The sequence below is a fragment of the Colletotrichum fructicola genome, assembly GCF_000319635.2.
Source record: "Colletotrichum fructicola Nara gc5 chromosome Unknown KSG_Nara_v1_contig11, whole genome shotgun sequence".
NCBI classification, from domain to species: Eukaryota; Fungi; Ascomycota; class Sordariomycetes; order Glomerellales; family Glomerellaceae; genus Colletotrichum; species Colletotrichum fructicola.
Genome location: NW_027094061.1, coordinates 1,396,080 through 1,415,909, shown reverse-complemented (window position 1 = coordinate 1,415,909; position 19,830 = coordinate 1,396,080). Strand labels below are relative to the sequence as shown.

Sequence of the window (19,830 nt, the reverse complement as noted above, 5' to 3'; positions counted from 1 at the left end):
GCTTATGCATAATTAGTTGATGGTTGTGAATTTAATCTTCGAACTACTTCCTCCACAGTCTGTATCCTATCCTACGGCTAGGCTGAAGAGAGAATGTTTGTGATGCCTCATCTCACGACAGTAAATTTGTTATAACCCTGAATTCTACAGAATACCGGTCAACAATCCTGCCCAGTCACTTCGATGACGCCAACAACACTACGTCCTATCCACGTGAGTAAGACATTCGTTCATCCATGTAGGGTCAGGCTTGCCATAAACGCACCTCAAATTTGACACCGCCGAATAGTGTGAACCAAGTCGCGATGGAATTTCAACCCTAAGGCTGGAAAATTGATGGCACCTGTGTAGTGGAAGCATGCCGCCCCTGCCCCTCGTGGTTGTTCGGGGAAGGAATCATATGCTGTATGTCGCTGGCCATTCTTGAGATATCGAACTCCAAGGCGGATTGCTGACCAGGATCCATTGTGCCTCGGAGCGTGTACTCTGTGATGGTTCGCATCAAATTCGCTGCCAATTGTCGAAGAATGTGGCAGTTTTCGACGGACCTGGCACTCATCCTCAGCGTTGGGGACCAAGACAGCGAGGAAGATGTCAAACGTGAATAGCGAAGGGTTAAGAAATGTTCGAGAAGATATGTGCAGCAACTGCTGTTGGATGTTTCTACGCAATAAATTTGAAGCCATCTCGAATATGTATTTGTATTTTGACCCTTGTGTGACGTAGAAGGGCTATTGTGAAGATGGACGAAGCTAGAAACAGCCGGAATTTGACCCTTTGGTTGCACCCTTGTTCACGTTAAACGCCATTAGAAGCTCTGCGCTCAAGACATGCAAGCTAATCTTGCGTGATGGGTATGAGTCTGGAAATGGCCCAGGTCAAATACAGCCTCTTGAAATATAGCTTCTTTTGCTGAGCCGCGGAATACTGTACATACCAAGGTTTCATGCAAGCTACAAAGCGACTGAACACCTTTAAGGATGGATTCTAGCCTCATGGTACTGCGGAGGAAACCGAGGAACTCATTCTTTGACCCTTAGAATCATTGTCTCGACTATTCCCTTCTCTTAGCACGTCTTTCTATTGTGCGGCTCCTTCAGTCTCGTTCAGCTTTCGCTTCCTTGAAGCCAATCTAACTGCCTCCACATGGACTTCGACACGTCACTCTTACTCGACACGATCTGGGATGTCACACAGGACGGTCGTCACGAGCCATCTCCCTCCAACATCCCACTGCACTACAAGCGTGCCAGGGCGATATGCTTGAGCCAAGGTAGGGAGGGCATATGTGCTTATCATGGGGTCTCGAATACCTTTGTGCTAAGCATTCACCAGATCTGACGATCGATGACATCGCCGAGCTGTCTCCAAGATTTTGGGACTTCCACTTCAACCGTGAGATTTCCCTTCATGTGGGGAGTTGATCAAGCTGATCGAGTTTATACTAGCGGTGTCTTCCCGGGATATGACAGCATTCATCATCGCAACGATCCATCTCAACTTATGCATCGGCACGATTTCTCAGTTCTCTCGGGAGCGGCCTGATCTCAACACCATACTGGACGAGCTCCTGAATTTCCGCGCCTGTGGAGAGTTCATGTTGACAGAGGTTGACCACGGCCTCGATGCGAGAAATCTGGAGACCACTGCGACGATGGAAGCAGACGGGTCCTTCAGCCTGAACACGCCGACCATCGGCGCCGCTAAAGCAATGCCTCCCACATCGCCGTTGGCTGGCATGGCCCGTGTTGCAGTTGTCTTTGCTCGGCTCATCGTCAGCGGCGATGACCGAGGGGTGAAGCCTTTCGTCGTGCGGATCAATGACGCCGGGGGCATGTGCGATGGCGTTGTGTCGCGTGTGCTTCCTGTCAGACCCGGGACCAAACCGCTGGACCACTCCATCACGACGTTCCGGAACGTGCGCCTTCGACCCGAAGCGCTACTCGGATCGCTGTCGCGAGTCGACAACGAGCGAGAGGGCTTCCTTGCCCATATCTGGAGGGTGTCCGTCGGCACGCTCTCTCTCTCCATCATGGGTGTGTCTGCCATCAGGGTCGCAGGCTGTATCGCCGCCACGTACAGCCAGCGTCGTCTGGTTGGAGACGCAAAAAAGCTGCCCATCATGCAGTTCAGCACGCAACAGCGACCGATCCTGAAAGCACTAGCGCACGGAGAAGTCTTGCATGCCTACGCGAAGTGGAGCGTTGGCGAATTCATGAACCCGAAGCACAGCGCCGACGTCCGCAGAGGGATCGCCACTGCCTTCAAGGTCCTGGTGGTCCGGTCGTCTCGTCTGCTTTCCGAGTTGGCGGAGCGATGCGGCTGGCAAGGATTGTACGCGCATAACCAGATAAGCGAACTCGCGTCGACGTTCCAAGGAAACTCCGTGGCCGAAGGCGATACTCTGGTCATTAGCATCCGTAGGTTCTATCAGCGCGAACCTGCGCTTGAATGCTGACATCCGACAGGCCTAGCTTCCGAGATCCTGATGAACAGATATCGCCTTCCACAGTCGGTCGACCCGGGAAGACCTCTTGCACTGTACGAGAACGGAATACTCGAGGAGGCCGTGAGCCAAATGGCCCTTACATCGAATCTGTCTGGTAGCATCAGGGGCGCGTCCTACAACGATGGCGTTCTCCCCCGGTGTAGAGCAGTTGTGGAGGCCATCGGACAGCGCATGGCATATGAGGCCGCAAAAGCGCAAGGCAACGTTATTACTGAAGTGCTCGACTTGTTTGAGGCGTCCTGCATCCAGGAAAGTTCCAGCTGGTTTGTCGAGCACGGCTACGGCACCCGGTCTATGTTATGGGACAATGAGAAACGGGCATACGGCAACCTTCTACCCCTTTTGCCCTCGTTGGTGGACAGAACAAATGCAAAGGCATACATCACGGCCCCGTTGGTCGACGAGACATGCACGAAGACGTTCATCAAGGCGTTGCCGGCGTTTGGCGCTAGCAGAGATGACATTATAGCGGAGCAGGCGCCAAAGTCAAGACTTTGAGTTAGGAAAATATAGTGAGAGTTGTTTGACATGCCGTCGATTGATGCGTCTTTGCAAGATACAAATGAAAGATACCACCATGCCCGTGATAAAAGTGCCTGATAGTGATGTAGGAGTTCGGACGGTTTGCCCTGACGGTGTACGCTTGCTGGCTTTGCCTCCTCCTACGATGTAGTCAGTAACGAACGTTTTGTTGGCTTCACTCACAGAAACCTCTCGGTGACCAAGACTGGCTGGTAGACGTTGACTCGTAAGCTAGCAACGGCGACGGCATGGTTCGATGTGCCACTAAGAAAATAACCCGATGGAGCGCTGCCCATACCATCTCATGCTCCTGTCTAGTTTGAGGGGTCCATTCACACGACGATCCGGACTCTCTGCAGTGGACGACTGCAGCGGCGAACAGTATCTCAATACGTGCCCTTCATCGGGATACATTCATCAGCTGGTGAAACCGAGATGAAGAGAAGATAAAATCTGAAGAATCTCAATAGGAAGAATACTGGGGGACGCATTGGTAGAGCCGTGGCCCTGGGCATCTGAAGGGATCGATTTGAATTTCATGAGAAGCCTTACTTCCCCCTGAACATATAACTACACGAACCTTCAACTCTGTACACCAGTCTATTCCGGAAAGTAGATGGCGACCTTCGCCTCCTGCTTCCCATTGAAGCGGCTATAGTACTCTGGCGCGTCCTCAATCCCAATGACCGCGCTGATCACAAAGCTGGGATGGGCTTTGCCGCTGTTGATGAGATCAATCAACTGGGGGGCATACTCCTTCGGGTCTACAGCTCCAGTTCGAAAACTGAGGCCCTTACCGAAGAAGGTTGAGACAGGAAAGGGAATTGTGGGCGACATAACACTGCCGTACGGTGCTCCTGGCGAGCTGTCCTGAGACTTGTACACACCCAGCTGGCCGATACCTCCTCCGAAATGGGCCACATCGATCATCTGTCGTACGACAACGCTCTCATCCATTTCAAGGTTGGAATTCAGAGCCTCCATACCAACACAGTCGACGATGCGCATCACTCCGCGTGGCTCACGTGCCAGAATTTGGGCGACGGGGTCTTCGTGCTCGAAGTTGACGGGGATGGCCCCGATGGATGCTGCGAGCTCGAGACGTCTCTCGACATGGTCGACGACGTAGACCTTGGAAGCCCCACGCAAGATGGCTGAGTACGCCGAAAGCAGACCGACAGGACCCGCGCCGAAGATGGCCACAGAATCGCCAGCTTGGAAGCCGGTATAATCGATCCCGGCCCAGCCCGTGGCGAAGATGTCCGACACCGTAAGATAGTCGTGCTCGATCGTCGAGTTGGCCGTTTCGCGGGTCAACGGGATCGGGATCAGATTGGTATCGGCGAAAGGGACCCGCGCGTATTCAGCTATCCGTCTTCACGTCAGCTCACTGCGCTCTCAGCCCTGGGGTACCCTGAGACGTGCTCAGCTGGATTGCTCATACCTTGGAGCCCACCGAGACCCATTTCGCTGTTGCCGAAGCCGAAGTATTCCTTTGATGTCGGCTCAATCTCCAAGTGATCCGAGGATACGGTGTCGGGGATGATCACATAGTCCCCGATGGAAACGGAGGACACGGCGTCACCAATCTCCGATATGTAGCCGACGGCCTCGTGGCCCATCGTCCAAGGAACGGCACCGCCCATGTAGCCGCGATAGATATGCAGGTCGGATCCGCATACGGCCGAGGTGGTCACTCGCACAACGACATCAGTCTCGTTGACGATAGTTGGTCTGGCGACGTCTTGGACTGTCATCTCGAAAGGGGTGCCATGATAAACGACGGCGCGCATTGTCGCATTGGGCCAAGAAAGATGAAGAGACATGCTTTTTTTTCGGTGAGTCCTGTTGGCTTTCGTTGCCTAGCGTGGATTGGGCGATGCTCTTGTTCGTATGTGCTGTGGGATGCTTTGGATGCTCTGTCGTACGATGGTTCAAGACTTGTAATTTGATGATACCAACCTATATATAGGCAATGGAGACCGACAATTGGCATTCTTCATCGAGACCGTCTCATCCGCGGCGAAACCCAGAGGCAACAAACACCAAAGGAGCGAGACCTGACCTGCCAGCTGTGCCAAAACAGTCCCGATCGCAGTATCTGGCTTTCTTCATTGTTGGGGCCGCAATTCCGGCAGTCAAATCCAGCGCTCATTCCTGGGTTGTCATGCCAAGGTTTGCTCCACCTAGTCATTATCGACCGCGCGGCGAGGATAAGAAACGATTCGGCCCAAGGCAGTTTTGGACTCGGCCGAGACAACGCCAGCTACAGCACAGCACAACCCTGCAACTACATGAATGTTTTCGAAGGATGATAAACCCCACATATACAGGGTCGAATCTGGACCTCTATCGATAGCATCAGGGAAGTGGGGACGCCAGAGACAATTTTTCCTCGTAGTTACGTGGAAATGACCAGTGATGCCATGATCGACCGGCAAGCAACGCCAGAAACCTTTCTTGAGGGGGGCAATTGATCGCTTTTTCCCTACATCCCACGCTAATGTGGTGTAAATTTAGCCCTCGAATGCATGTCTGCGTTCACTTGCAAGATAAGCAGTAGGATCGCAGGCGAGCACTCCAGATATCGTCAGACCTTGTGTAAGGAAAAGGTGTGGTGCCGCAGGGCCTCAAGCGGATTGTAATGATATTTTGGGGCTCTTGCGTGGCTTTACAGAATGCAGTCGCAATCTGGAGGCTGAGGGGCTGTCCAATACTCACAACACTGGCTGATGCGTCTTCATTCCATCCTCCTACCAGATCATCCACATGAAAACGCACAACGTCCGCCTAGGAAGCAGCACGACTAACAAGACGACAAGCCTTGCGCATTGACGGCTGCTTCTTGTCTACCCATCTTGGCTCAGTTGAACATACTCTACGCCAGGAGCGATGCCTGGTTTCTGGCAAACGCATGCTTCCATGTCCTCGCGGGTTACCTGGGAACCTCCTACGCCGTACAAACCTGCCTCCGACTCCTGTTTTGCCCTAGCTCGGTCGGCGGTGGGTCCCACAGACCCCAACAGCATCTTCTGGCCAAGGAGCGGGCCCGGGCCGCGCAGCAGTATCTGGCCCGCGTCCAGGTGGAGATGGCCGATGATATCCATGCCAGCCTGTCCGAGGTCGTCCAATTCTTTCCACTGCTGTCCGCCCTTGCCATGAGGGGTGCCGAGAGAGATGAGCTGCATCGTGTAGAGATCTTGACGCAGCGACTTTTCGGACTCTTGAACGCGTTTCGCCAACGGAGCGAACAGCGCCCTGCACTGCTTTTTGATGTTGATGAGGGTTACGTTGGGGATTTCGTCCGGAACGAAGCTGATGGAGATGGTCGGCGTCGCTCCGTTGTCACTGGCAAGGCTTGCCTGGGCAACATGAGCTTGTAGGATGAACTGGGCCTGCAACTTCGATATGCCGGTCACATTCAACGTCGGCGGCTCGCTCGTGATCTTTTCGTGCATGTCCACGAACTCGTCCAAGTCCCAGGTCTTGGCAAATCGAGCAAGGGCGGCAACAATCTCTGGCTCGACCTGGTTCTTGACATCTACGTCGCCTAGATCCCTGTTCCATCGGATCTTCTCGATGACGGCACTCACTCGATGTTCGGCAGTGTTGAGCTCTTCGACGCGCTGCTCATCAGCCACCGCCGGTCTGCCGTCCCACAGACGGACGACGTCTGCTTTAGATGCAGCTGCCAGCATATCCAGGTATAGCTGTCTCTCTTCAGCCGCATCTAGGTCTTCCTCTATTTCAGAGAGGTAATCAAGACACTTGACCAGAATCCGAACCCCATGGACAGACGCTAGCTGCTGCATGTGGCTTAGCAGCTTGGCCTGGGCGAGCCTTTGCGAGCTATCGAGTATATTGTTGTTTATGACATGGACGACAAACGTGAAGTTGCGAGACTTCCCGCCCTGATCATCCCAAAGTCGTAGCACACGGCACGCCTCATTATGTTCGTTGTATGCGTACCGCGGCGGACGAAAGGTGGTCAGCGGGTAGTGAATAAATGGGCCTTGATCTACATCTTTCTGTGGGCTGCCTGATAGCCTCGAGGAAGTGCAACCCATTGTCACGGTGAGGCTGGGTTTGGAACTGTATCGATGGCCAGCAGACACGTTCTGACGAGATGTCTTGCATGCTTATATGTACGACGACAGAAAAGCATGAAAGCAATGACCGGCAGAAGCAAAAATTGACGAAATTGTCTCTTTTTCTATACTACAGGCGTGCATGAGGTGTAGAGAGTGCTCACTTACGAGCAGCTAGATTCTGCGACATTGCAAAGTGTCCGACGGTATCCACTCCACGGGCACTGATGAGGGGTTTGCATTGGAGGAGAGTTGGTGGCAATGCTTATGTCCACAAACGGCTTGCAGACCATGTCGTGCGAAGCCAAGACCAGCCTCAATTCCATGGATGGTTGCAGTGACGACGGAAAACGGCGCGTCCGCGGATGAAAAGATACGTACAGTATGGTGCATATATGTATATATATGCGCGAAGTTAGCAGTAATAGATGGCGAAAAATACTCATCATTTAACCATATCTACTCCTTTGTGTCTTTCAGCAGCAAAAACTTCGCCTTAATTAATTATCCCCCGTCGAACACGCGCAGCCGGAGTGACTAGTTCAGTTCCACTATGTGGCAAAGCACTATCTTCCCCGGTCCTTTCATCTGGATCCCGTTATTGTGCACTGTCATACTCACGATTCGCCAGTACATACGGCTGAGACACATCCCCGGCCCTTTCCTTGCTGGCATTTCTCCGTTGTGGCTTCTGCGAGCGGCATGCAGCGGTAGTATGCACCTCAAGCTCTACGAAGCAAACCAGAAGTACGGTGGGTGCAGCTACCTGGATGACCTTTCATGAAGTTCGCTGACTGCTCACGCAGGATCTCTTGTTCGTGTCGGTCCAAAAGACGTCGTCACAAGCGACCCGGACCTCATGAAGCACATGCTCGGCGTGCGCACAAAGTACACGCGTTCAGACTGGTACGATGCGATGCGACTGGACCCTGCGCACGACAACGTGCTGTCCAGCAGGGACGACGCAATGCACGGCAAGCTTCGGTCTCAAATGGCGAGAGGGGTGGGTTACGTCCCGTCCCATGATTGTGTTGTCTTCCGCGACTGACAGATAGTTATGTGGGGCAAAGTATTCTGGCAAAGAGGTCATTGGTCTTGAAGATAGAATAGACAGCAGCGTCCGCCGCCTCGTGGAACTCATAGATAAGTATGTTTCCGAGAACAAACGGTTCGATTTCGGGTTGAAGGCGCAGTACTTCACCCTCGACGTCATCTCTGATCTCGCATTCGGCAACCCATTCGGCGATCTGGCGTCCGACTCGGACGTCCACGGGTATATTCACACAATCGAGCAAAAGATGCCGAGCATCGTCGTCGCGACCGTCCTTCCGTCGTTGCTCACTCTGCTGTCATGGCCGGGGCTCAGGTGGCTGTTGCCTTCGGAAAGTGATGCTACCGGCCTTGGCAAGCTGACACGGTATGTCTTCAATGGCCGTGCCTGACCAAGACCTGGTCGCTAGCCGTTATTATCCGGTGGTTAGTGTATGCGTTGAGCGACTGCCTCGCTGATCGAACTTGGCAGGATGGCGAAAGAAATCGCCGGCGAACGCTTCGGGCCGAACAAGAAGCTGGAGAAGGACATGCTTGGTTCTTTTGTGCAGCACGGCCTCACGGAAGAGGAGGCGTCTTCGGAAATCCTTATGCAGATGTGCGGCTTGTCAAACCTTCTTCCATGTTCCGCTTCAAGACCTCCGCTGACCTCAGCCCGCAGACTTGCGGGATCCGATACGACAGCCACTGCGATCCGAGCTACGCTGCTCCATCTCATCACGAACCCGCGTGTACTCGCGGCGCTCCGTGCCGAGATCGCGGGCTCTGAGCTGTCTTGGCCTGTCTTGAAAGAGGCAGAGGCGCGAAAGATGAGTTATTTACAGGCTGTCATCAAGGAAGGCTTGCGTATCCATCCACCGGTCGCGGGCCAGATGTCGAAAGAAGTCCCCAAAGGCGGCGACACCTTCGAAGGCGTGTACCTGCCGGAGGGGACTCGCGTCGGATACGGGGCGTGGGGGATTTTCCGCCGAGCCGAAGTCTGGGGACAGGATGCGGACGAGTTCCGACCAGAAAGATGGCTTGAAGGAGATGCGGAAAGATTGAAGCTGATGAATGAAACGCTCGAGATCGTGTTTGGGCATGGTAAATGGAAATGTCTCGGGAGGAACGTGGCGATGATGGAACTGCAGAAGGTCTTCGTCGAGGTATGTTCCTGTCACCGTCTGGTGCGAGCGGCCCTTGTGAAGAGGATGTACTGATTCTTAAGGCAGCTGCTGCGGAGGTATGATCTGGTCCTGTGTGAGCCGACAATCCCGTGGAAATCATTGAATTACGGGATCTTCCTGCAGTCTCAGTTCTGGATGAAGGCATATGCTTTAAAAAAACAAGCATAATGCAGAGGATGTTGCAGCCTTATCTATCAGGGGTCTCTAAAGATGAACTTAGATAATAGTAGGGAATGTCTGGACTGCTGCCTTTTCCAACGCCGCACACGGCAACACCGACCCCGCGATTATGATATCTGGAGGGCGTGTGATGATGCACCGGCAGTCCACGTATGCCTCTCTAGTCGGTCTTCTGCTGTTCATCAAGACCAGTGTTACAGAGGTGTTTATCAATAAAGTAACGTCATCATCAATGCCTGTCTTCTTTATTCAGTTTTGAATTAGGGCGCCATTCGAGGGAAACCGGAACAAAAACGTCACCGGCCGCTATCTTTTCTCCCACTGGGATGGCGTGGATAGCAGACGCGTAGGAGCCATAGATGACAAACATCATTAGTACGTCCTTGAGGTTGAGAAACATAAAATAACGTTCAAAAGTATTATATACATCACCTAGATTAGGTCCATTAGGCGGTCATCAGAGCTTAAAACCTATATCCTTCCTATCGCACAAGGAATCGTCGAGTAAGGAATCGTCGAGAACTATTAAGCTATCAAGGACAAACTCAATAGCTAACAGCTTAGCTGAAATCATAAGAATAGAATCTTTTTCCCCACGACCTCATAGTTAAATTCATGTGCTACTTGGTATGACACATTTAGAGGGAGGCAACTGACAAAGTGCACCCCGATCTAGGATTTAATCTTCTGTTGCAAATTTGTCGATACGTTATGCTTGACTCCTTTCTTTTCTTTCTATTCTTCTGTACAAATGATATAACGAAAAGTCCTCTGCCGTTCTCATCCCATCCAGGCGAATTTTGCCGCTGTTGGCGAGCTTCACGCTGACTTCATCGTAGACCGATGACGACGGTTTCGCAGCTAACATGACTCTCACTCTCTATCATCTGAAGAAGAAGCGTCCAACGGCATGAGGCCAAACTTGAAATAGTGCATCAAGATAAAACCGTTTCCTCTTCGAATGTCGTTTAGGTCGCTGTTAGGAATTCCTGCCAGCACTCGAGACTGCGGAGCAGCTGAAGCCAAGAAACACAGCATCACAGCATCCTTTGCCGTGTGCGACTCGCAGTAACGGTAAAGAAGCCGGAACAGATCGACGGTGTTTGCGTAGCGTGAAAGCATCGTCACCAGCTCTTGGAGAGACCAGAAAGTTGAGAGTCTTAAGATTCCGTTAAATGAGTATGGCTGTAGTTTCGCCCTGCGTCTCAGGAGCAACGAGACTGTCTTGCAATTTGGGTGGTGCTGCAATAGTAATCGACTCAAGGGTGTCCAACCGGAAGAGTCCTGGATGTTGATATCTATGTCTGGTAAGTCTAGGAGACGTTCTGTCGCGGAGGGCGACGCTAACGCCAGGTCCAAGAGAAGTGGCTGTTCGCTAATGCTGGATGCCCGCACTACGCCGTTCGGATCGGCACCTCGTTGGATCAGTCTCTCGATCAGCGTCGCTCTCTTCCTGCGAGCACTTGTTGTTGACGAAGCCAAGAGAGTCAACCGAAAGAGGTGTTGCAAGTCGCCTTCGGCCCTATGGTTAAGGAGACACACAGCGAAACTGAAAAGGCCCTTCTTGCAACAGTATTCCAGAAGAGATACCTCAAGATCGTCCAGAAGGATGCAATCGTTGGTCTTTGCTTGATGTCGGAGAAGTAATCGAATGGTTGAAACAGCTGTAAGCGGACACCTTATTGCGTAGCACAGGGGAGTGCGGCCATGCACGTCTGTCGCCTCCACAGCTGCTGGCGTGTCTTTGAGTATTCGCTTGACGACGACGTTAAGACCGTAGGCCGAGGCGACATGAAGAGGTGTCACTTGACTCTTCGCGACCAGCCTATCTTTTATCAGTCTTTTTAGATATGTCGTAAGTTCCGAAGCAAGCAGCCTTTCCCGGTAGGATGCTGCGCCATTTTGTGTGTCCAGGAGAGAAACGGCAATTTTCTTCCTCCGTTTCAGAACTGACAAGGCAAACAGTGACAGCCTGAAAGTTGATGTGCGCAGCCTCGATGGTAGTCTCTTTACGTACTTTTGAGTGAAGATGTCGTTTGCTGTGATGTCGAATTGGGAGGTCCATACGTCCATCCCTGCGCATACCGATACCTCGATGATACGTAGCGCCACATCTTGTTTCCTACAGTGGAGAACTGCCCATCGAGCAGCAGAGCAGCCTTCTGAACGAACGTTGTGCCGGTAGATTCGCGGTGTCAAGACATCCCAAAACTTCCGAGAGCACCGCGAGAGGTTGACCGGCGTTTGGCGGTCACCACAAGCATCGAATATGCCGTGAATGAGCTCGTTTGGCAGTTTCTGCAGCATGACTCGTTGGCGTTTCAAAGGATTTGCGGGGCGAATAGAGAAGGAAATATGTGAGGTGAGGTCGAGATGATGGCGGTGGTGACTGACGACCTTCTTATACGTCTCAACCGGTCCAGCATGCACATGTGAAGCTCCAGCTGCTGAGCTATGAAAAGAGATGCAAGGCAGAATCGCCTGACTAATTCATTTCCAAGTTTAGAATGTGACTGTTACGAAATCCCTTCCTGGTGGCTGCCGAGCATCAGCAGGCTATCGCGGCCCGCTGTCATTCTCAGGTCTATCGCCAGCATCCTCGCCACTGTCATTTCCCTGTCCTTTTACTCGGAACCTCGTAGATGCGCATAGATAATTGACTAATACATATTTGCGGAAGTCGTTGAGCCTGATCAGAGTGCGCCCATAGTACAATCGCGCGGTAGACGTCCCCGCCCGCGTGGCTTCAACGAAGCCTGTCTCCCAGCTAGAAGAGATTGGACATGTCCCCCAAGTCCACACCATCCGTGTCCAAGGCCTCAGGCACAACGATTGCCCCTGCTGACTCAACCATCTTGTTGAAGGTTTCCACTTTGATGGATAGTTCTTCGACACTGAAGACACCGGACGTAAGCATACATCATGAACGGCAACAGGTGTGGACGCACCGCTCTTGGAGGGCGGGAAAGATTTGCTCCTCTCGCTTGCGTGATTCTTCTTCCCTGGCGGTCAATTTTTTAATGCTGAAAACACAGAAGGCGTTAGCTCGCATCGCCGACGACTATAGTCTGAAAGGTACACGCACCCATCGGAGATATCGAATAGTAGCTGTTTCACATCGCCGAAGTTGTCAGAAATGTAGCTCCTGCGCCACGTTCAGATGATGCCACATAGTTTGATTCAGCACAGCACTGTTGTCAAAGTCGACATACATAAGCTCAAGACCGTCGTCTTGCATCTCCGAGCGTTGCTGAGAACTTTCCTGGGGGCTTATTCTGCGAACGTTTGGTGAGCAAGGAGCCCTCAGGGAGCTTGACTCTGCCTACGCGGTGGAAGCTTGCGGTAAGTGAGACCTCATCGAACCGCTGCGCAGGCCGTCTCTGCCCTGCACCACGGGTGCCGTTGCAGGCTGTCTCAACGTTCTCATCTCTGCACCGTTAGCCTGTTGATGACCACCATTTTGACCCGCCCGTAGATTTCTCAGGAAAAATGCCTGACGCGGCGTTAGGCGGGCGTCTCTGTGCGGAGGCCCATTCGATCGTTGTTGTTGGTACATCTTCGATGGCGAAGGTGGTCAGAAGGTAGCGTGGGGAGGGCGACGGCGTAAAAGCGAGAAGCAGCCGCGGTAATGGTATGGGACTCATCCTAGGTATGTGCCGCGGTCGCTCACTGGGGATGTCATAAGTAGTCAATGCGAGTCGAGATGATCGTTGCACTTGCCATTGCTACATTTTGCGAGCTGATACTGCCTTCAATCGAGGCCTATTCGAGCGCAAGGCGCACAGCGAACTCAGATGCGGATCTGGAGTCGGGGAATTCCGTCTCGCTGTTGTTCACCAACATCTACTTCTGGAGCGGCTCGTCTTGCAGGTACGTGCCGCCAATTCCAGACCTTGGAGTTAGCGCGGCCATAGTCGGTCTAGAACGGCGATCCAAAGTAGCATCTCCACATGATCAGGGCGTTTGTGACCAACAACGAGGTGGGGCTTTACCCACAACCGCAAGGATCACGATACGTCTCTTTTTTCCCAGCCAGTATCGCCGCAGACGAGCCCTTCTGTTTGAGCAAGTTTGGTGCTGCCGAGGAGTGAAAGACGTCAAATTCGGGATAGTAACTCAGCGGCTAGAATACGCTCGAAGGAGCGGGTTCAGCGTCAAGTCGCTTTGGTCAACTTTGTTCCGAGTCAATTGGCGGCGGTTCGGGAGGGAAGGGGAGATCAAGCCTCTGTGAGTCGTGGGCGTGGGAAGTTATAAGCATGGGATCGACGAGCGGTTCCCGGCATCAGCACTTCAATTGCCAGCAAATATTTACACCAACAACAATGGCGACCTCAACTGTCAACAACGCAGGCGAAGACTGGGTGAAGATCCAGCAGCTCATATTCAAAAACAGCACCTACCTGGACACGTTGTCTAGCAAGGGTCTCCTTTTATTCCTCATCGGAATCGACCTCTACGACATTCTCGACGGGAGGGAGGGAGAGTACCACGTGCTCCTAACCCTCGCTCACAACAAGGAAAGAATGACGGAGCTTTTCCAGAATGCGGTGGTCGACGACGACTTGAGATCCTCTCTCAAGGATTCGTTGATGAATGGCAACAATCTTGACGAGAACAAATCGGTATTGAAGGTTGACTCCGCTGGCACCACAATCCATCTGCATCTGCACGGTCTTCTGCACCCCGGCGCCGGTGAAGGAATCGTGCACGTTTCTTCAAACGTTTTCGTTGAACACGTTGCGGGTATTCAACAGACCGCGTTCCTGTCCACCAACGACTTATCGAAGCCCGCCGCTGAGTTGGACTTCTGCTATGCGGTGCACAAGACTAGCCAGGATACCGGGAAGGAAAATGGAAAGTCGACGGTCGACGGACTTATCTTCAGTTTGCCTGAAGGCACCTGTCCCGATATCAACAGAACCTGGATTTCAAAGGCCTAGGACCTGAGATGGACAGAGATGCTCGGCGAGGCGTGGAAGGAGTGGGGGGCGGTTTGGGCTGTAAACGGATATAAGTGTTCCCATCAAATAGAAGCTTGGACAGGCTTAACACTGCTCGTCAACCTGCGACATGAGGCAAACAGTGATGCCCTCATTTTGATCGATCTAATATTGTACTACTGGATAATGGGTGTAATTGTGTCACCGCCGAGAAGAATATTCGGATGAACCAGCCAAGCGCCCAGCCAGATGCGACCTTAACTACGTCGTCCATGTTGCAGAGCTTCGAAGCATCGTAAAATTCCCGCGCGCAACTAGATATTGGAGTGCCGTCTCTACTATCTGGATAATTCCCAGAATAACAGTGCTTAGCGTTTACCAACCAGACCTGTCTTTGGCTTGCGCCGAAGATGTAAGTTTAACCGACTCAGTCAACACCGCCTACCCCTCATAGGCGTCTATTTCACTATTCACTTCCTTGGTTGACTGGGTATCGAGAGCAAAGCTTCGAAACCAGTACATTCTGAATGATCGTATAATATCGTCTCTGACTATCTAAGGCATCGAAAAGAAATACGAAAGCAAGGCGGCGTGTGACAATCTATGTAATAAGAACGAGCAGTCGGAGGGCGAGACTCATGCAGGAACAGTCTCGCTCCGACCACGCTTTGACGCATCTTGACTTAGATACCGGCCCATCTCTATCACGTCGCTTTCTTGCGACCCTGTTTGGTTTCTGTCGTCTGAACGACCTCGTCCGGGGTTGGACTACGGTCTTTTCCGGTGCTGGGCTCCTTCTTCCACTCCTCATAGCGATCCCATGAGATGATGGCTGCTGCGAAGATTGCTAGGTCTGCCGCTGGCATCATCGTCCCCTCTTCAAGAACCACTCTTTCTCCAATCTTGTAGTCTCGTGGCGCCGCCTTGGGCGTCATGCCAAAGATTGAACGAACTGTTGATCTCGTCTCGAACGTCTTCTCCACCGTCTTCTCCCCATTTCGCGTCGTCACCCACTTCAGCTTGATTGAGGTGAACGGAAGTCTGAAGTTCTTCTTGCCTTCAGACTTTCTTTTGCCCCAGTACCTTGGATCCATCAAGGCTATCGGGTCTTCCGGATTTTGTGACGCAATCCAAACGACGCCTTGTATGTGGACTTGTATGTTGATGCCATCCACCTTAATCTTCTCCCCCCGATCATCTCGAAGCGACTTTCTCCTGTCCTTGCTACCGAGGTCGTTCTCATGATCATTTCGCACATCCCTCCTCGATGAGACAAGTTCGAGCTTTTCAGCGTTGCGTGGTCCTCGACCAATAACATCGTACGTTCGGTTCAAGTATTTAAGATACCCATATGTGGTGATATTTCCCATCTCGTTGTCTTGGTATTGAGCGGACATGTCTTTCCACGAGACCAAGGTAGCAGGATCATCTTCATCATCATCATCATCAGTGACGATAAGTGTAGTGTTGTCCTCAAGTGTTCGGGGAACGAAGAGGCCCTCATCCTGCGTTTCTTTCTTGACGTCCTGGAGGGGCTCGTCGAGAGCCATAGCGTTGACTTGAGAATCATCACCTTCCTCTGTTGAGGTGGCACCCCTGTCTCTATCTTCGTAGGCTTGTATCGTTGCAGCTTGCTCTCTGAGTTGTTGGTCCATCCTTGTAAAGACCTCTCGCGCCTCTTCTGTGTAATTGTTTATTTTGTTTTGCATTGCCGAAACCACTTCTTCTTGTTTCCTCACATAAGCCTTCTTGGCTTTTCGTTCCGGGGCAGTTGGGGCTTTCGCGGCTTCCGGTCGATGGGAGGCTTCCTTGTTTTGTTGGAGTCTGAGACTCCTGCGTGGTTCTTGATTCATCTCGCTTTTCCGATGGTTTGACCTGCTAAGAAAAAGAAGGTCGTGGGAAAGTCAACCGTCTTAAATACATTTGAGATCAGGCACCATAAATATCTTCTTCGTGTGCGCTCAACGTGGCTTTTGATCCATGCCGGGAAGGATGGCAGCAGAAATCTGATCTTTGCAGTTAACCGGCCACCAATGCAGGACTCTGAGGCATACTATGCGTGATTCAACCATGAGATGAAAGATCTTGTGGAGCTCGAAGCTATTTGTAGCTTTCCTGCATGAAGAAACATCGGCAGGCCGTCCGCAACAGAAACGGCTGAACATGAGAAACATGCAAGCCGGAGCCTGAAAACTACAGTGATGTCACAGCCAATGTACTCAGCATGGGCAGCCGTGAACTGCTGCTTCTAACGAGGTCTGGTGTAAAGCTGCCGCTTTCAATCTAAGCTGATCGCACATGTTGCATAACATTAATCATCGCTGAAGCATACGTCGCACGCCGAATCAACAAACCCCAATATGCATAGCGCCTCACTAAGCCCGACCAACGTCAAAACCTATCACAGAACGAGAGAAGACATGAGAGAGGCACGGGACACAAGACTCAACGCTCAGACGCCAGAATACCGAGCCCAAGTGGCCAAAGCGGAGGGCAATCTGCAGTTGATCAATATGATTTTGATGAGCTTCTCAGCTCAGCAGAATGCCTGTATTGATCAGCGTCTAAACCTCAGCCAACATATGCACAAGACAGAGGAGGCTTTGTGGATGATGATCTACGAAATGAAGTAGGAGGATTGCTACCTTGTAGACCTTGTCATCAACGCGAGATGATCTTCATTTCACTCGCCGGATTCACCGTGTGACGCAGGTTCTTGAGACTCTTCCATCGTATAGAGGGAACTACCTCTGCAAATTCGTGTACATATATAATACTAGGACATTATCAATCTCATATAAAGCTGTTGGTCTTCCTTGACCGTCATAGGGCTCTAAGCTGCGCAGGTTCCTAAAACAAATGTTGCAGACGTCTAGATATGTTTAATACGTATGTTTGTCTTGCAATTCTAATTTGTTTCGCGGCTTGAGTCGTCACTGGATCATTCCGTGGGTAGGTTTACACCACCTTCCGTATGGTATTGTGTGACTGGAGTTGCATTTGAGGATCTACACGTACGTCTCAACCGTTTTCACGGCATATCGCATATCTCCATAGCCTCTAACCCGTCCTCTAAGTCCTTGCCTGATTTGATCAAAGTTATATCCCAGGTGACATAGCCCTCCGGCCCGTGTGAGGCGCGCACGTTCAGCGGTACGTGGTACGTTGATCTCCACGAGCCGATGTGGTTTCGTACGTCCATCACTTGCACAAAAAACTGCCTTTGCACATGCGTGAGAACTACTGTTGTCAACGTAGAGGTGTCCCGACGGAAAAGCCGATCAAAGTTGGTAACCATTGTGCTGCCATGTTCCGTGACGCATCCCGATATATTGATGGTGACACCTCCAACCACATAGTCTCTTGTTTGACCGTCAAAGTCCCCATCAGGACTCTTCAAACATTCATGCAGTCCGTAGTGTGAGTGGTTATCGAAGAACACCAAGGGCCGTAGAGCGACGTAGCTTGGCTTGTTTCCGTACGCGAGAAGGCCCTCGAGATCCTTGCCGAGGAGCGCAAAACCGGTGTCATTTGCTTCAGAGCACGAAAATATGGCATCCAGGAACCTTCTCGCGGCCGCGGCCTCCTCTTGACTAAGACTTCTGATTGTCATCGACGGTTGATATCTTGAGTACGGACGATATCACTCGAACCTCGGCGTCGTAGATAAAGCAGGTGGCTTCTACGTGCGTCGCATATGTTTAGTTCCATCAACCAAATGAGCTATGTACCGACTGGAGCCAACTATATGTTTCTTGCTCTTTTATTCTCCTTTCTATCCGTCTTCTACAGTATTCGTGTAGTGTCTAGCGCCAGGATTGTCGAATTATTCGAGGAGCAATCAGGGGCGCAGTGAGAGCGCCAAAACCGTCTTTTTTTAACGAAAGAACAAAAGAAATTAAAAAAGAATTCGTCAGCGTCCAGGCGATATGGTTTGCAGCGCCTGTTCGCTCCGATAAGCCTTTTCTCGGATCGCACACAGTCATCTCATTTTGAATGGTTTTGGACGCGCGCAGGTCTAAAGGTATTGCCATATCACTTGCTGCAGTTTGTACCACAAACATACCCAACAGGACCTTGGCTATGATTAACAGAGCCTGTAAGGACCGTTTGGAATCTTATCTGTTCATATAAGTCCACGAAGCCCGTGAACGCAAAACTGACGTACTCCCACTATAGAACCAACATGCCCGCCACTACGGCTAAAGTTTTTGTGAAAGACGAAGAAGAGCAGCCATGCTTAGATGAGTATGACGAGGAGACGTTTAGTCATAAGACTGAGCTTGAGGTAAAGCAACCATGGAAACTGCATACATACTCTCAACTGAAGTACGCTTGAATTAGAATCGTCTGCTGCCTTTTGCGCACTACGTGTCGTTTCATGAGAACTTAACCTGGGACGATCGTCGGAAACTTGTCAAACGTTTCCTACTATACTGCAAACGCTTTGATCTTTCTTTCGACATACTGTTTCTGGCAGTCCATTGCGTCGATTGTTTCCTTTCGCGGAAAAAGACTGGAGACCATCTGGGGGTTTTGGGCGCAGTCGCCTTTGTGTCGGCTGTTCGGTATCTCGGAGACAGGGACTTCAGCCTGTCTATCCTGGATCTCCATCCTCCTTACGGCATCTTTTATAAGACCAGGGATCTACGAGACATTCAGGCGCAGCTCTTAGAGACTTTGGACCATTGCTTAGGGATGCCGAGTCCATTCTATTTCTTGAGTCGTCTAGCAACCCTCCACAGGCCACAGATAGGCATCTCCAACCTGGCTGAGTATTTGGCTGCTAGCACCGTGCTTCACGAAGACTTCATCGGTTTCAGACCGAGTCAGATCGCCGCTGCCTCGTTCTTCCTCTCCCAATGTTTACTGAAGACGTTCAAAAGTGAAGTTGATCGTTCAAACTTCGTCTGGGTAGGTGAAAGCCGGTCCGCCCGGTTTAGTCACTAATCCGGAACAGTCGGATCAACATCGCAGGATATCGGGGTACGAACGACGCGACATTCAACAGCTGTCAACCCTTCTTTTCTATAATATACGCCAGAAAGGGGTCACTGAGTCCCTCGACGTACTGACGAACAACCTTGGAACATACCAAGATGTTGCTGCCACCATAGAAAGGGCGAAGAGGGCTCGGATTGGCTTTAGCGTTTTACGTGTTGAGTCGTACGACTCGTGAATGACTGGTGAAAACTAAGAGTCCGAAGCGGTCGATCGGTTGACTGCGTAAGTTGAGGCGGCGGCTTCAGAACTGGAAGTGATCCTCTGCGATTGAGCGCAAGTAATGTGCATGCCGTTTCAGGCAGCCATCCATTGCATTTCAGCCGCGCGGTCGGAACTAGCATGCATAGTACCGCATAGCATATCAGACTAGA

The 19,830-nt window shown here is 51.5% G+C and overlaps 10 protein-coding genes across 10 annotated transcripts; 4 read left to right on the top strand and 6 right to left on the bottom strand.

The window, feature by feature from the left end:
• Nucleotides 1–1,146: 1,146 nt before the first annotated feature.
• Nucleotides 1,147–3,007, top strand: CGGC5_v016933 (Acyl-coenzyme A oxidase 2; the record flags this gene model as incomplete). Its single annotated transcript, XM_032025891.1, has 4 exons — nucleotides 1,147–1,273; nucleotides 1,336–1,395; nucleotides 1,449–2,420; nucleotides 2,469–3,007. 4 exons carry the CDS (start codon nucleotides 1,147–1,149, stop codon nucleotides 3,005–3,007), a joined length of 1,698 nt encoding a protein of 565 aa, XP_031877549.1.
• A 624-nt stretch (nucleotides 3,008–3,631) lies between these two features.
• Nucleotides 3,632–4,824, bottom strand: fdh-3 (S-(hydroxymethyl)glutathione dehydrogenase; the record flags this gene model as incomplete). The annotated part of the gene is made up of 2 exons (XM_032025890.2): nucleotides 3,632–4,398; nucleotides 4,476–4,824. 2 exons carry the CDS (start codon nucleotides 4,822–4,824, stop codon nucleotides 3,632–3,634), a joined length of 1,116 nt encoding a protein of 371 aa, XP_031877598.2.
• A 1,056-nt stretch (nucleotides 4,825–5,880) lies between these two features.
• CGGC5_v016931 (uncharacterized protein) lies at nucleotides 5,881–7,098 on the bottom strand (the record flags this gene model as incomplete). The annotated part of the gene is made up of 1 exon (XM_032025889.1): nucleotides 5,881–7,098. One exon carries the CDS (start codon nucleotides 7,096–7,098, stop codon nucleotides 5,881–5,883), a length of 1,218 nt encoding a protein of 405 aa, XP_031877548.1.
• Nucleotides 7,099–7,672: 574 nt separating this feature from the next.
• Nucleotides 7,673–9,503, top strand: lolP1-7 (Cytochrome P450 monooxygenase lolP1; the record flags this gene model as incomplete). Its single annotated transcript, XM_032025887.1, has 6 exons — nucleotides 7,673–7,871; nucleotides 7,926–8,122; nucleotides 8,190–8,536; nucleotides 8,642–8,767; nucleotides 8,831–9,314; nucleotides 9,381–9,503. 6 exons carry the CDS (start codon nucleotides 7,673–7,675, stop codon nucleotides 9,501–9,503), a joined length of 1,476 nt encoding a protein of 491 aa, XP_031877586.1.
• An 885-nt stretch (nucleotides 9,504–10,388) lies between these two features.
• On the bottom strand, nucleotides 10,389–11,588 carry MIMI_L93 (putative ankyrin repeat protein L93; the record flags this gene model as incomplete). Its single annotated transcript, XM_066153648.1, has 2 exons — nucleotides 10,389–11,340; nucleotides 11,533–11,588. 2 exons carry the CDS (start codon nucleotides 11,586–11,588, stop codon nucleotides 10,389–10,391), a joined length of 1,008 nt encoding a protein of 335 aa, XP_066006978.1.
• Nucleotides 11,589–12,282: 694 nt separating this feature from the next.
• Nucleotides 12,283–12,942, bottom strand: CGGC5_v016928 (uncharacterized protein; the record flags this gene model as incomplete). The annotated part of the gene is made up of 5 exons (XM_032025886.1): nucleotides 12,283–12,409; nucleotides 12,464–12,538; nucleotides 12,601–12,660; nucleotides 12,728–12,790; nucleotides 12,842–12,942. The coding sequence occupies 5 exons, from the start codon at nucleotides 12,940–12,942 to the stop codon at nucleotides 12,283–12,285; spliced, it is 426 nt and encodes a 141-aa protein (XP_031877587.1).
• Nucleotides 12,943–13,837: 895 nt separating this feature from the next.
• Nucleotides 13,838–14,455, top strand: CGGC5_v016927 (uncharacterized protein; the record flags this gene model as incomplete). The annotated part of the gene is made up of 1 exon (XM_032025885.1): nucleotides 13,838–14,455. One exon carries the CDS (start codon nucleotides 13,838–13,840, stop codon nucleotides 14,453–14,455), a length of 618 nt encoding a protein of 205 aa, XP_031877579.1.
• A 704-nt stretch (nucleotides 14,456–15,159) lies between these two features.
• On the bottom strand, nucleotides 15,160–16,110 carry CGGC5_v016926 (uncharacterized protein; the record flags this gene model as incomplete). The annotated part of the gene is made up of 1 exon (XM_032025884.1): nucleotides 15,160–16,110. One exon carries the CDS (start codon nucleotides 16,108–16,110, stop codon nucleotides 15,160–15,162), a length of 951 nt encoding a protein of 316 aa, XP_031877580.1.
• A 1,376-nt stretch (nucleotides 16,111–17,486) lies between these two features.
• Nucleotides 17,487–18,068, bottom strand: CGGC5_v016925 (uncharacterized protein; the record flags this gene model as incomplete). The annotated part of the gene is made up of 1 exon (XM_032025883.1): nucleotides 17,487–18,068. The coding sequence occupies one exon, from the start codon at nucleotides 18,066–18,068 to the stop codon at nucleotides 17,487–17,489; it is 582 nt and encodes a 193-aa protein (XP_031877581.1).
• A 573-nt stretch (nucleotides 18,069–18,641) lies between these two features.
• Nucleotides 18,642–19,634, top strand: CLB4-0 (G2/mitotic-specific cyclin-4; the record flags this gene model as incomplete). The annotated part of the gene is made up of 3 exons (XM_066153647.1): nucleotides 18,642–18,743; nucleotides 18,800–19,369; nucleotides 19,416–19,634. The coding sequence occupies 3 exons, from the start codon at nucleotides 18,642–18,644 to the stop codon at nucleotides 19,632–19,634; spliced, it is 891 nt and encodes a 296-aa protein (XP_066006780.1).
• Between the last annotated feature and the right edge of the window lie 196 nt (nucleotides 19,635–19,830).